The 15141-nt window shown below is 58.1% G+C and overlaps 1 protein-coding gene across 11 annotated transcripts in view; it reads left to right on the forward strand.

Moving 5' to 3' along the window:
- The window catches only part of NOL4L (nucleolar protein 4 like), a 125566-nt gene that overhangs the window by 89864 nt on the left and 20561 nt on the right, over positions 1 to 15141 (forward strand). For 8 of the 11 annotated variants that reach the window (XR_008289148.1, XM_027069835.2, XM_053200094.1 and 5 more), the window contains one exon: positions 6963 to 7104. Coding sequence is in view for 10 of the 11 variants with exons in the window: in XM_027069835.2 (XP_026925636.1) it covers positions 6963 to 7104 (142 nt within the window). In the remaining variant the exon portion in view is untranslated. Of the gene's footprint in view, positions 1 to 1874; positions 2460 to 6085; positions 6444 to 6468; positions 6698 to 6962; positions 7105 to 15141 lie in introns of those variants that run through there. The other 3 variants (XM_053200095.1, XM_053200096.1, XM_015071901.3) reach the window with 3 other exon arrangements.

The following is a 15141-nucleotide window of genomic DNA, read 5'->3' on the forward strand; positions in this document are numbered from 1 at the left end:
AACCCATTAATTCAAATGGAACCTTTTTCCCCCCTCTAAAACATTGATTTTTCTTTCTGTCTGCTCTGAGGGGAGATTAATAACCTCCTGATTTCACCTGAAATGGTGTTTGGACTCTGTGATTTCCTCCTCTTTCTGAGAAGGATTGTGGCTTGAAATAGATTCTCCCTTGAGATAAAGCCCTACTTATCCCAGAATCAGCTGGAAACCCCAGCCTGGGGCCCCCAGCCTACCAGGTGGGGGTGTGGGGAGAGGTGTTCAGGGGCTCTCACAGCTCCTCTGGGGAGAACCATCTGTGTGATGGGACTAGGGGTGCTGTCTGGCGCCCTGCTTCTGGGCTGGAGGTTGGTCTGGGGAAAGACCCCTATATGGCCCAGGCCTTGGGGGTAGTTTAGTCCTTACATAGTAAATTACCCCTTCGTTGGAAAACCATTAGGGCCCAAATGTGTCTTTAAATAATATCAAGCTCCTGTCTAATCCCATCTCAAGCTGGGCTTGTTTTATAGAGTAGGTTTTAAGACAGCACCTCCTCCCACACCCACTTTACCTCAGCTGTGTGGCATGACCCCATTCAGCACCTTTCGGGAGCAGAACACCCCAGAACTTTCCTCCCAGCTGAGGAGGTGGATTTGGGGAAACTTCTGTGGCCTCAGCCACCCTGGGGCCATGTGGAGCTGGGCTGCCCTGAGTTTCTCAAGAACTTTTTTGTCTTGTCTGGGTCCTTTTCTTGGAAGGAAACTCCTGCAGGGGATTAGCTCAGAGTGGTTCCTCTCCAGCTCTCCTTTTGGCTGGAAGAACCCCGTCTGCTGCAACTCCTCTCTCCAGCCACCCTCTTAAAGAGACCCCTGTTAATGCCAGGGCCTGGGGTGTCAGTGAGGCCCTCGTGGTGAGGAGTGCTGGGAAAACAGCCAGTTGCCTTTGCCTAGGAAACAAAAGCCCATTTTACACTCGACACACTAGTAGGAAGGTGTTGAAAATGCTCACTCCCAGCATTCAGGCCTTCGTGACAGCAAGGACAACAGAGCATCTCCCTATGTGTGTATGTATGTTTCTGACGGACACTATGCATGTGTACGAGAACACCTGAAAGGTGTTAGGGGATTGGCTGCCTCAGCCCTCCCCACTCCACGTTTCCCAGAAGGGCTTGTGCTCACAGGACTAGTCAGCAGAGAAGGTATGTTAGCAGGAAGGAGTGGAATTGTGCAGGGAGTGTCCCCAGGAGGCTGGCCTCCTCCCCTGGTGGCCAGGTGGGCTCAGTGTGGAGCATGAAGTGGCAGCCTTGGGACCCCACAGCTCCCAGGAGCTGCGGCTCAGACCACCCTAAGATTTCATTTGTGCAATCCCTTCACTACTTTCAATCCTGGGGGGTTTTCGTCTTCCATTAATAAGCCATCTGATGAACCGAAGGGGTTAAGTTGGGGTCAAATGCGGTTCAGTACCTTCTTGGCATGCTCAGAAGGCTGTGTGTGTAATGCTCGCTGACATGGAGACAAGGGGAAGAGTTGCCTCTTACTGAAGAATTCCAGGGCCCAGAAGGAACGTGCAGGTGTTCCAGAAGGAGGTGCTCACTTTCTACATCTTGGTGCCCGCCTCCTTGGGGTAGAGCTAGTTAGTGCTGGGGCAACTGTCCCAGCCTGGCGATCTTTCTGGCAGGAGCTTCAGCCTCTCATCAAACAGACTGTGGGGGCTAGACAGAGGGGTCTGTCTCCTGCCTGGCCCAGAAACACCTCTGGCACATCCCTGCCTCCCCTCCCCCACTCCCCTTCTCTGAAACGTACACCCAAGGCTCCTGGTCAGGGCTTATGGCTTACAATTGCACTAAATTCTCAGCAAATCCTCCTCTTTTTTTTTTTTTTTTCCTCAAAGCAAGTGGTAGAGATAGAGTTACAGCTGAGAGGAAAGGCCTGGAAAATGTTGTGTGAGGCACGCCCCAGGATCCCTGTCCTGGAGGATGCAAATGGCTCAACTTCAGAGGCACCAGGAACCTAGTTCCCAAGAAATTGACCCCAGTTGTAAAATAATCAGGTTACTGATAGCACCTGCTCCTAGTTACCCGCCATGGATACAGGCGCGTTTCCACCATTTCCCCTCTGCTCTCCCGTTTTCTCCTCCTCCTAGGCTGGGCAGTGGTTGGTGCTAGTTTGCCTGCAGAGGAGGAAGGGCCTCAGAACCTGGGTGGAGAGAAACTGAACCTGCCCATGAATTTTGGACTGCAGATAAGCAGGGAGGGTTTGGTCCGGTTCCTCTCCTTCTGCCCAGAGTCAGGGCTCCAGGATTGGGGTGTGTCCTAGGGGCTGGCTGGGTGCTGCTCACCTGCTCCCCACATATTCTTAAGGTCCCCCCCTTCAGAAAGGCAGTGGTGCTATCACTTTGATGCCCACAATGGCTCAGGCCCTTTGGTGCTGAATGATGGACTTTTATCAACAGGTGGCAAGGCTGTAGGCTTCAAGGTGTCTGAGGTAAGAGGAGCTGGGGAAGGGGGCATCTGGCTGGTCACTCTCATGGGGTCTGGGGAGAGGTGGCCCAGAAAGACTGGACTGTATACACTCTTTTATTCTCTAATGAAAATTTCACTGAAGTTTGTTTACAGAGAGAAATTAGTAGATCAGATTCCCTTGAGAGTCCAGAAGGGAAAAGCAAGAGGGGCCTAACTCGTGACCTCTGGGTGAGCAGGGGGAGAACACCCTAAGTCAATCCACAGGCCCAAGAGCCTGTGGCTCACAAGACCGCGCTGGCCACCTCCTGCTGATCCCTCGGGAAAGGAGTGCATCTCCCGCCCTACACAGTCATGGACGGTCTCAGAGCCGCGTGCACCGGCGACTGCCTGTGTAATTAGCCTGCTCCTGGAGCCTCGGCTCCATCAAGGGGGCGAGGTCGCGGCCTGCGCTCTGCGGCTGGGGGCTGCGCTGTAGCAGCCAGGTTGCAAAGGGGTCTGGGAAGGCTTCTCTCCCACAAAAGTAGCTGTGGCAGCTCCGTCAGAACGTACTCGTTTTCTGTGTTTCAACCGGGTTGACGACGCTTGGTTTCTCCTAAAAAGCGGCTACAGCAGCGGTGTTGGAACCTTGCACAGAGCCACCACCTTCAGAGCCAGGGGTCGTGCAGCAGACCCCGCGGGGCTGTGAGAACACTCTCCAGGGGAGAGCTCGGCAGTCCATCAGTGGCTTGGGAGGGGTCCGTAGCCCCTTTCTCCTGGCACTTAAGCGGGGCAGAATTTTTGGCTGGTGTCTCTCCGTAGATAACAAGGTCCTGAAGGAAAGGAGCCTTCGTCGTCTGTGCCCCCGGCACAACACAAGCACATAGTAGATGTTCAGAAAATGTGTGCCACTCATTGAAGAGAGGGAGCGCGTGTGGGAGTATGTGTAAATATAGCTCCATCTCCCATGAGTCTCCTGTGGGTCTCATCCTGAGACACTTTGTCGTTAAGGAGTCTGGCTCTTTCAGTTGAAGGGAGGAAGCGCGGTGTGGCGGCTCTGTGATGTGGGCTCTGGGCACAGACCGCCTGGGTTCAGAGCCCAGCTCTGCAGCTAGCTGTGGTGCCCTTGGGCAGCTGGGGTCGATCTCGGAGGGGCGGGTCCCACATCCTGAGACAGGCCTGACGTGGGTGCCTGCTTTTTTAGTGGAGCCATGGGAGGGAAATCTCGTGAAACCCTTGCCCCCAAAGACCCCGGTGGCACGGTGGGCACTGGGTTTTCGCTGTCAGTCAACTTCAGTGTAAAGTTTCGCTCACCTCTTCCCACTTCGACTTGGCAGGGCAGGGAAGGGTGGAGGGGGTCATTCTGGTGGACAGTTTAGCGATCTGAGTCAGAGAAACCCTAGGCCCTGCGTGGGGTGGCTGGCATGTGCCACGGGGAGACGTTGCGGGGCCGTGTGCTGCCGCCAGCCTGCCAGCCACCATCCGGCTTTCATATGGTCTCCATTCGAGAACCGTGTGTGGAGGGACCGAGGCCGCCACTGTCGAGCTGATGCTGCATCCTCCTCAAACGCCAGGATCCCGCCAGGCAGTTCAGCCAGTGCCCCGCGTCTCGCAGGCCTTGCGGGGGGGTCCGGGAGACACGCTGCCTCGTCCCCACCCTCGGAAGGACTTCAGGTTCTCTGGGGAAAGTCAGGGCAAAGCCCAGAGTATGTTGACATGCCGCAGCTGAGGGGCGTGTGCCTGACTGCAGGGGGCTGCTGGTGCGGACAGATTGTGTAAGAGTGATGGAGACAGCCGGAGTTGGTGGGTGAGACAGGTACGCATTCGGACTTTGCGCTGTGCGGTGCCACAGGCCGGTGGGTGTTCCGGGTGAGGCGGACAGCCTGGGCGCAGCCTCGCAGGTGGGAAGGATGGCGCGTCTGGGCCTCTAGGATTGCGCACGTCTGGCTCTGCCGCTTGTAAGCTCACGACCTTGGGCGGTCGCCCTAACCCCTTGGAGCGGCCGTTTCTCATCTGTAGAATGGGGCTGATGACTACACCTGCCTCATGAGGCCCACAGGTGGGCCTGTGGGGAGGATGACATGAGACGATCAAAGGGGAGCACTTGGAGCCTAATGAACTTTGGCGTCTGTTCACGTTTTCAAGTTGGTGGAGCGAGGGTGGAGGGTGGGCACCTTGAGCGCTGCGCCCAGCGGTTCTGACTTTTCCCCGCTCCTGGCTCCTGGGTGAGGACACCGTGTGCTTAGCGGACCGGCTGCGGACAGCCCCGCCCAGGCTTGTGCGCACTTTGGGAGGGGACACTCCTGTGTGGCACCGCCGCCCCTGGCCTACCCCTCTCCTCCGGCCACAGTGGCCTCCTGGCTGCTCCTTGGACCCACCAACATGTGCCAGTGCCTGGAAGGCTCCCTGTGCAGACCCCTGCATGGTAACCTTCCTCACTTCCTGTGGGCTTCCTCTCAGATGTTTCCTAACCGGCGAGGCCCTCCCTGGCCACCTGACAAACACGGCCCCACGGGCCCCTCTCCCGCTTGCTCTGCTTCGTTCTGCTCCGGAGCCCATCACCACAGCTGTTACGTGTTTTTTCTGCTGCTTATCCATCTCCTCCCCTGCGGGACAGGGAGTGCCAGGAGCACTAGGACTCTGTCTTGTCCACTGCTGAACTTCCCAACGCCTAGAAAGTGCTTGGCTCATAGCAGGTGTTCAATAAATGCTTGTTGAATGAATGCATGAAGTGTTCTGAGTAGGTGGCGCTTCCGGATGTTAATAGATTCAGCCTTGTAAATCATGGGTGTTTCAACAACACCCAAGAGCCAGGAAAGGCCTTCCTACCTCAGGTCAGACCCTGAGCACAGTGTGCTCTGGGCAGCCGGGAAGGAGCAGGCGGCCCAAGCAAGGATGTGTCTGCCCCTGGCTCCCAGAGCCTCGATGGGCTCTGTGCCTCCAAGGGTCCGCTCTCTGGCCAGCCACCCGTCTCACTCTTAGGTTCCGTCCTGGGGGGCCGCACGGGAGAGTTTTGTTGTCCCTTTGTGCCTTTTGTGCAGAGAGAGCCTTTTGACTGTGCGTGTCCCTCTGGGTGTGAGAACATAGTCTGAGTGAATGTGAGTGAGTGGGCTTTCACCCAAGGAAGACTGGGTGGATGTGCTTGTGCGTAAGGAGCAGGGCGGCCAGTGGGAGGGAGGCAGGGTGAGTGGAAGTGTGGGAGCGGGTGGGAGGGGAATAAGTCCCAAGAGGACACCTGGTCTCTGTTCCCTGAGGCTCTGGGTGTGCCTCGTGGGGACCCCGGAGCTGGGCAGAGCTGGTGTGGTGGATTCGGCCGCAGAGGGCACACACTGGCTGCACAGAAGCTGTAAATTCCAGGAAACTCCCTGCCAGCCTGCCATAGTGGGGGAGGGGTGGATAATCCACGCCGGTTCCCTAGCACTTGGAGAACAGATGTGTCTGCCTCAGGGACAGCCTCCGAAGAAAGTTCGAACCAAAGTGTGTTTGCTCATTATAAAAGAGTCGTTTGTGAGGGGGCCCTGGAGAGGCTTTTTTTGGGGGGTGGGGGGGCTCTGCCAGAGGTCCTTACTGGGGGCCCACAGATGCCATTGTATCCTGCTAGAGAGGAGAGGGGAGGGGGCAAAGCCAGTTGGGGGGGTGGGGAGCTGCTGGGCCATCTTTCTTGCATTTTACAGCCAGCTCCCAAACACAGTTGCTTGCTGCTCCTGAAAGAGGCTGGGCCAGAAGGAGGTGGGGTCCCTTCCCACTGGAGGGCTGGATTGAAGGGGCCCCGCCCTGGGGGTTCCCAGATGACTGGCCAGGGGCTCACTGAAGCCAGCAAGGGGAGAGGAGGCAGGCGTGGTCCTCTCTAACAGGCCCTCCGGCTGTTTGGAAGGCCCTGGCGGCCCCCCAGGCCCCGGAGCCAAACCCCCTTTGCGGTCTGATCCGAACCCTCCTCGCCTGCCCCACCCCCTTCCTTCTCTGCACTTCTGGGGCTGGCCTTTTCAGCCCTGGAAGCTGCCCAAGAGCATATCTTTGAAGCACAGCAAAGGTTAGGAAGGAGGAAGACAGAAATGTCCTCTGGGTTGGGGGAGTGGGAGAAAGGAATTCCATGCATGCTCCACGGGAGCTGGAGTCGGAGGCAGTCCTAGTGGGGGCGGTCTGCTTGGCCTCAGCAGTGTCCACATGTCTCGCTACCCGCTTTTGGCCACCCGTCCCTGTGCACAGCGAGCCCTCTTCCCGGGGCTGCGGGCGGGGAGTGGTGGCCCTTGTTTACAGCGCTTGCTTCAACCTTGGCTCACAAGGGTAAGAGCCAGGCCCTGCTATCCGCCCCTCCAGGATGCAAGACCTCATAATTGTCTTCAATTACAGACAGCGCCGGCCCTCAGCCCTGGCTTCCGACAGGAACCAGAGCCCGAACCACTTGCACGGGGGGCAAGGTTTGGGGGTTCCCTGTGGCCTTTGGAGGCTTCCAAATGCCCACAGGCCCTAGGGTTCACCCAGAATGCTGCCTTGGGGCTGCACAGAGCCTGTCCCTGTTGAAACATCCACCTTCTTTGTCCCTGATCAGGATGAAACTTCTGTGAGCAGTGAAGATTTTGATATGAACGACTCCACATGGATGTCAGCTGACCCACACCTGGCCTCCAGCCTGAGTCCCAGCCAGGACGAGAGGATGCGGAGCCCTCAGAACCTCCACAGCCAAGAGGACGGTGAGTGTCTCTGAGTGGCCAGTGAGGAAGGGGCTGTGCCTGCCTGCAGGGGCCTAGAAATCTGGGCTGGGGCCTGGCGAGGGGTCCTACTGGAGGGCCTCAGCATCTCCACCAGCACTCCAGCCCCTGGCTGCAGAGAGAGCAAGTCCTCCCAAAGGTAAACGGAGAGAGCTCTCAGGGGCTGGCAGCCTGACAGGCCGTCCTGCCTGTCTGTTTGCCCTGACACTCACAGGCTGGTGGGATATGGTTGTCGAAGTTACCGTGATTCAGGTCTGGGAAGGCTAATAGTTGCCTGACCCGGAAGAGTTCAGCAGTGAAAGCAAGAGTTAGGCTTCTGCAACTCAGCATGAGGCTATAGGACAGGGTCCCTGCCTGTCATCTTGTGAGCCAGCAGGCAATAAGCTTGTCCACCGTGTGTCCCCAGGCCCTTGTGATAAGAAGTGGCCCAGCTCAGGAGCCGTCTGGCCTCTTTCCTGGCCCCCACTGCCCTCCAGGGCCAGCCAGGCAGCTTCCTGTGGCCTCCCTCGGAACGGAGGCCTTCTTCTTGGCATGGGAGTCTTGGGGTCAGAAGTCAGATCCCAGGGGTCCACTCTGGAGCACCTGTGTGAAACCCCCAAGGGGCTGGGGCTCTGAGACGACAGTGCCTGTGTCAGTCACGTGCAGTTGTGGGACCCGGGTGGCACCTGTGGTCAGTGTCTCTGGTGGGGCTCTGGGTTCTGGGGAGGTGATTGGGGGCGGGGGCTGAGCCCAGGGCTGAGCCTCAGAGATCTGGGGTGTAGAGCCAGCAATTAGGAAGGGTCAAAGGTCGGGCCTGGAATGCGGGAGGGAAGTGCAGGGTTAAAAAGGGGTGTAATGTTAACTCTGTGAAACGGGTTAGCCTTAAAGAGTAAATAAGGGGTAGGAGCCTTGCAGTTTGGGTCAAAGTTCGTCTCCATGGCAGAACCCGCGCGCGCCTGCCTCCCGACTGCCCTCACAGGCCTGAATCCGGCTTTGTCTGGGAGGAGACCCAGCCTGGAGGCAGCTGGGGAAGCCGGGCTAGGGGCTGGGGAGCCCAGAGGGTGGTTCTGCCGGGCCTGGAGTATAAGGCTGCTGGGAAAGAAAAGACTTTTGTGCCCTGACACCTCGTGAGGTCGGCACGACCCCCTCGTGCTGTGAGCCTCCCCACCAGAGCCTCCCAGACCAGTAACCGCCTCCCAGTATTCCCACAGGGTGGGGGCAGCCACATGCTGCTGGGGGTTCTGGGGCTCAGAAGTGCCCAGCAGCTGACCTCCCTCCTCATCTGAGCCGATCAAAGGCCACGCCCAAAGGCCACACCAAGGGCTGTGCCAGCAGAGCTCAGCCAAGGGCATAGGGTTATACCTTCCCAAGAAGGATCCAGAACATTTTTTTTAAAAACTCAGAGTAGTAGGACTGAATGGGGGCCATATTCCCGCAACTCACTCTTGAAAAAGTCTTATGTTATTGTTGCTCAAAACCGTCCTTTAGGAGTCTGATTTTTGTTGGAGACATCTCCCAGGGAGACTTGGCACTTTGTGGGGAGTTTCCAGGCTCAGGTAGCAGAAGGGAGTATTTCTGTGAGGGTCACAGGGATTCCTCAGCATCATTTGCCCCGCTGCCCGGGGCTTGGCTGGTCACGAAGATAAAGCAGAGACTGGGGTCGGCACATCCTGCAGCTGGTCCCACAAGAGCTTCCCAGGGGGAGCCGGCCTGGGTGTAGTCCTGCAGTCCCCCTGCCCCTCCCGCCGCCCCAGGCCTTCCTGGTTGTGGGCACTGGGCTGAAGCAGGCTGGCCTGCTGACAGTGCCAGGGTGTTTATCAGGGCAGGCAGCCCGAGCTGGAGACAGGGAGGACGGTGTTGACTGTGATACCATCAATTTAATTATTTAATCAGAGGCTGTGTCTGGAGGCTGTGGGCTGATGTGCTGGCCGGAGGCCGACCTAGACCCAGTGCGGGGGGTCGCAGGCCTTGAGAAGGCCCAGTTGTCTGGCCTGGTCTCTGCTGCCCCTGCTGGTCCTGGATCTATTGGTGACTGCTGTGTTTCTCCAGAGCAGTGGGTTCCCATAGCGTTTTGGCTGGGTACAGACCTGGCCTAGAGCCCTCCTCCAGCCCCCCAGCCCCCACAGTGGCACGCAGCCAGCTCCCCTCTCTGAAGGTGCTTACAGTGCAGACACAAGCCGAGATCCTGCTCCCATCAGTGAATCAACGGGAGACCGTCAGACTACGGGGTGTTCTCGTATCCCCTGTTGTTAACGAAGGACCGGGGTGGGGACAGGCCAAGCAGAGGCTCTGGTCTACCCTGGACTCCGAACCTAGCCACAGCCCTCCGTGGTGGCTTGCTGTGTGGCCTCCGGCCCTCGGTCCTCCGTGGAGCTGGCAAATTGGAAAGATGAGGTCTAAAGCCCCCATTGTGAGTCCTGCAAGGCACAGACCATGTCAATCTTGCTCTCTACTCTGTCCCCAGTGACTCCAGCTGTATGCTTGGCACGTTGTAGGGGCCTGCTGAATATTTGTTGCCTGAATGAATAAAGAAACAGACATTCATCAAGACCTACCTCTGAGCACACCATCCGGAGGGGATATAGGCCCACCCTTGTTGGGGACCAGTTGAGTTCTTTGTTCCTGAGGATATCCCCCATCTGAGCACCTGGGTCTTTTCCCTTAGCCAGAAAGTGTGGGGGCTTCCAAGGCTGTCCCAGGGAGCGCACCACTCGTGCTGGCCAGTGATGCGGCCCAGAACCATTTCGGGAAGCCAGGTAGCTTGCACACATTCACACCTGTAGGTGTATGTGTTGGACCCTCCTCTTTCCCCTCCTCCTCCTCCTCCTCCCCCCTGCCCCCGCCTGCCTTCACCACCCCCTCTTCTCTCCTTCCCTTTTCAAATTTTAACAAATGCAGATGAAGACTGGGTCTTGGCGGGCCAGGTCCCCGTGCGGAGACCAGAAGTGAATTAGCACACCAGCTTTCACCCCTGGGAACTTGCCTCTGAGATGTGCAGGGAGTGGGAATGCACTCGCCCTGAAACATGCATGGTTGTGCTTTTTCCCCCAAGCCCGCCACTGCCTGCAAGGATGTACTTCACGGATCTCTTTTCTGGGTGCTGTTCCTGGCTCCCTGAAATCACAGCAGCAGACACTGGGCCGGGGTGGGGGAGGGGCACACCACGCACAAGGTGCTTCCCTGCTGGGGGCTGTCGCTGCCGTGGGTGAGCATACAGTCTTGTCCCACCTCATGAGATGTAGGAGATGATGAAGAGAATTTGGGTGATCTGACCCTTCTCGGGGTAGTGCCGAAGGAGGCTGCCCTCCTGTTTCTGCCTTGGCAGGTATTGGCCATGTGTGAAGTTCCCCAGAAGATGGTGTAGGGGGGAGGCTGGGAACCAGAGGAGCTTCCCCTCACGTATTCCAAGCACTGGCTTCTTGGGGCCAGAGTGATCCAGGCTGTTCCCGCTGCGGCCTCTTGCCCACACGTGGCCGAGTCTTTTCCAGACCTGCAGCTAGGCGCTATCTGAGGCTTTGGCCTATGAGTCCAAATGGAACTCTGTGTACATCACAGGTGCCTGGAAAGACACTTGGTTCAGGGGGTGCCTTCTAGGGTAGAGAGAAGACGCCTGGGAGAAGCTAGCTGTTGAGACTTTGTCCAGAGACACTGTAGTCTGGAGTTGACTTGGGACCAGTTTGTCAGTCTGTAGTCATGTCCCGTCGGTGGGATTATCTGCCTAATGTCCATCTCTCCCCCAGAGAGCATAAGCACCCTGAAAGCTAGGACCCCAGAACCCAGCACAGAGCCTGGCACAGAGCAGGTGGGGGTAATGGTCTGTCAAATGGATGTGCGAATGAAATGGTGAACAAGAGCACACACATGGGCAAGGCAAGCCCGCAGGCAGGCCCCCCAGGCTTCAGATGCCGGCCAGGCCAGGGTCCCAGGGGGCCATGGGCCGGCCAGGCAGTCTGGGCTGCAGAGGGCGGGGCCAGGCCAGGGCCTACTCCTTGATTTCTCCTTGATGTGCTTCACTGGCCTCTTGCTCTGCCCCTTCCTGAACGGAAAATGTGAGGCCTGGCCTCCAGAAGGGATGCGAGGGGGTGGGGAGCGGACATTACTCACCTCTCCAGCAGACAGGAAGCCAGCGCCAGGGGAGAGCAGAGGGTCCCGCTTCCCTCTTCCTGCATGGTCGTCTTCCTGCAGGATTGTGGGGGTGGGGATTGCCGGCCAGGGGGTGCGTGGTGTCCTGGGGCATTTCAGGGACCCTCGTATGTGCCTCTCAGACGAGACCGCTCCTATAGGCCCACAGGACACCACACTGGACCTCACTTCTTCCCTCCCTCCGGTGACCCGGTGCTGGCACTCCCTTCCTGCAGATGGGGAGGGTTTGGAGCCTCCCCTCCGGTGCCCATGACCAAAGGCACTGGCGGGGGGGGGGGGGGGGTGGTCTTCAGTTCTTTCAGGACTCTTACCAGTTTGGTCATGGGAAGATTGAGCCCCTGTTCCTGCCTTTGAGGAGTCAGGCAGAGAGGGACAGGCACAAGAATGTGGGATCCCTGCCAGGCTGTAAGCCTCCTGAGGGCAGGTGTACCTCTGTAGAAACCTATCTTAGGTTTCCCCTGGTTTCACAAATATTACATTTATTGTAGAAATTTTAGGGGGAAAAATGGAGCAAAAGAAAAGAAAAAAATACCAATATTTGGGGCATATTTTTCTCAGTCTTTTCTTTGCATATAATAAAAGTCTTGTTAAAAAAAAAAAAAAGGCAGGGGGATTATGTAGTGTTGCAGCCACCTTTTTTTCTTCTTAATGTTATTTGCCTCTCCTGTCAGTGATGTGGCATTTTTTGAAGACTGTCCAGTCATCCTAGTGACTGGAATCACCATTCCCAAGCCTGCTGGGTGCTCAGAGCTATGACCATGCCTTTCCTACAGGGAAGGACATGTCCTCTCCTGAGGGGGAAGTAACTTGCCCAGACCACAAGTCTCTCTGACTCTGGAGCCAGCGTTTGGGCCACTTGTGGGGAAGGACATTTGAGTTCCTCTTTTTCATTGTTTCAGGCAGCGCCACGGGGGGCATCCTCAGGGTCAGGGCCCTGCACCGGGATGAGTGTCCTCTTCTGGCCGTTACCCCCAGCTCTGACCATGGAGTAGCAGCTCAACCAATGGCTGTTGAGCAGCTAGTGGCAGAGATGGGGGACCAGAGGAGGCCCGTGGGAGCAAGCAGGCTGTGTTTGGTGTGATGTTGAAGGCAGGCACAGGGGGCCTGAGGCGTGCCTGGGAGACTCAGGTAGCAAGCACGTCTGTGCTCCTCCCAGGGAGGAGGCTGGGCAGGGGAAAATGTGCTGAATGCCAGGGCTGGGGGTTTCCTGGGTCACATGTCTCCAGAAGCTCCCCAGGACTCCAGCCTCCAAACAGGAGAGACGGGGCAGGGAGGCTGCAGCCAGGAGGATGGAGAGAGTTGGGGCCATGTCTGTGGGCCAGGTCTCAGTTGGACGTGGCCCCCTGCAGGCAGGCCCTGGCACTGTGCCATGGGTCTCCTGAGCTGGTTCTGGCCAGTCCCGTCCCTGCCCGGTGGTCCTTGGCAAGTCATTAGCTCTGATTCCTGGCTTCTGCTGACGTAGGACAGGCTAATGTGACCATTAGCCCTGAGGTCCTTGGGAGCTCTTTGAGAGAAGACCAAGGCTTCCTGCCTGCTGATAAGTAGGCCCTCCACCGCCCAGAAATGCAGTGCGGGCAGCAGGGGCTGTCCCCTGGGGAGCAGTGGGGCTGTCCCTCCTTTCCTCACCAGCCGGGGCTTCTCCCAGTGTGCCTCCCCCACCTCCCTGCAGCGCAGTGTGCAGGGGAAGGGGGCGGCCGTAGCCCTGCTGCCCTGCCCCAGGCTCGGTCCTGCCTCCACTCGCAACTCCTCGCTCCTTGCTGTGGGGCCTGGGGCAGTGATCTGCCCTCACTGGACAGAGAGATGAGAGCTGGGTGAGGCAGTGACAGAGCTTAGCGCAAGCCTGGGACGGGAGAGGCTCAACAAATGGGTGTGGGGCCTTTTCCTCATAAGTGGCCAGCCTGGTGCAGGGGGCTGTGCTGGAGGGCCGGGCGCCCGGGCTCACTGCCAACTGGCACGTGCGGGCTGAGGGGCTGTTGGCAGGTCAGGGCCTCCCTTGAAAGGCTGAGGGGTTCTCCTCACTGGTCCCAATTTCCAGACTCTTCACCAGCCTCACTTGGTCCCGTCCAGTCTCTCTATCTGTTCAGGTCCCTCTGGGTCCCGTCTGCCACATGATCCCCATGTGGTCCTGACCACAGCTCCCTTACAGCATCACACCAGTGTTCCTTGCTCCTGCTGTACAACACACACACACACACACACACACACACACACACACCCATCCATCCACCCACCCACCTACCCACCCACCCACCCACCCACCCAGAGCCTTGCTTCTTTGGAAAGAGCTGGGATGGGAGGTCAGGTACTCACAGCTTGTCCTGTCATCTTGTGAACTCCTGTCACACACCCTGCTCATATGTGCCAGGGACCCTGAGTCCTTCAAGCCCCTGCCTCTGGATCCGGCTGACCCTGTCTCCAAGCTTCCACACAGGCAGGTAGCTAGGCAGGCAGCTGTGAGATTGTTCTGCTGTCCAAGGAGAAGGCTCCTGGGCACTGAGGACGCCACGGGAGGGTTCCCAGCAAGGGATGGATGCTGCTCGTGCAAGGGAGAGGACAGGGGCCGCCCTGCTAGTGGGGAAGGGCTCAGTAGGAGTTGGGAGCAGGCCATTCGGGCTCAGACAGTCCCCAACACCACCCCTGTGCTCCGGATACTTAGTGTGCTCTGTGGATGGTGCCCGCCCTCTGGCAGGCCCACTGCTGGGGTTGGAGCTTTATGGTTTGCTTACAGCTGACTCCCTGGGGACCCCAACACTCATGGTTGCGTGTCTGCCCTGGTCACTGTCACATTGGGGGAGGATTGTGGCCCCTTCACCGTGGCCAACTGGGGATGGCTTCTGAGGGACTTGTCCTGCAGTGAGCTTTTAAACTGAGCTTTCTCTCTTTCACACCTGTGGTCGTCTTGGCCCTGGCCACCCCTGACCCTACTTGTCTAAGCTAAGGCTAGAAACCGGGTCTGGGCCCCATTCTCTGGCTACAGGTCACACTCCCTCCTTCCAGAGCACGAGCTGTTTGTTCCTAGTCAAGGCTCCAAACATCCACACGGAATGATCCCTCTGCCCTGCCCTCCCCCAAGGAACAGAGAACTGGGGCCCAAGCCTTTCTGGGGATTGGCCATGGGCCACCCTGGCAGTCCTGGGTCACAGGAAAGTGTCCATCATCAGCTGGGCCGCTGGCTGCACAGACAATGCTAGGCTGTCCTGGCCTCCAGCCACTGAGGGGTGAGAGAGGCTGGGAGACAGCACCGAGGGATCCCTTTATCCCAGGAGCAGGCGGGGCCTGCACAGCCCTGGCCTTGTGTGGGCTGCCAGGGTCTTAGGCCCCCAGATGCCTGTGAGGACATTAGAGCAGGACAGACTCCCTGGTCTGAGGTGGTGAGGTTGACCTGCTAAGGGAGAGGGCGACCCCCCACACACCCCTGGGAGATTAGCCTGCATCTGCCAGCCTGTCGGGGAGATCAGAGCCGTCCTGCTGCTCCTGCCCCTCGGTCTAGGATGCGTTAGACCCCAGTTCTCCATTGACCCTCTGCAGACACAGCCCTGCTGTGCTGGAGAGCATACCCAGGGTGGGTGGGGGCTGTGCAAGAGAGGCATTGCCACCCCAGTCTGTCGAATGGCAGCTTTCTCGGGAACCAGGAAGTGACCGGAGCCATGGTGGCGTCATCACTCTGACCTAAGGACTGAGGTGCACCGAACCCAGGCCGGCTTCTGGGAAGGCTGGTGAAGGACCTTCCAGGGCCCTCAGATGCCACACACACACAGGCTTTGGGGCCCGGGCCCTGCCCCGCGAATCATCCACACATGGTCACCTGAAGTGGCTCTGTTTGCTCTCAGAACACACGATTTGTTTGGTGGGGGGGGGTCGTAGGGGTGCAGTGGGCATATTGGCTGGAGCTTTGTA

The sequence above is a fragment of the Acinonyx jubatus genome, chromosome A3 (genome assembly GCF_027475565.1).
Source record: "Acinonyx jubatus isolate Ajub_Pintada_27869175 chromosome A3, VMU_Ajub_asm_v1.0, whole genome shotgun sequence".
Lineage (NCBI taxonomy): Eukaryota > Metazoa > Chordata > Mammalia > Carnivora > Felidae > Acinonyx > Acinonyx jubatus.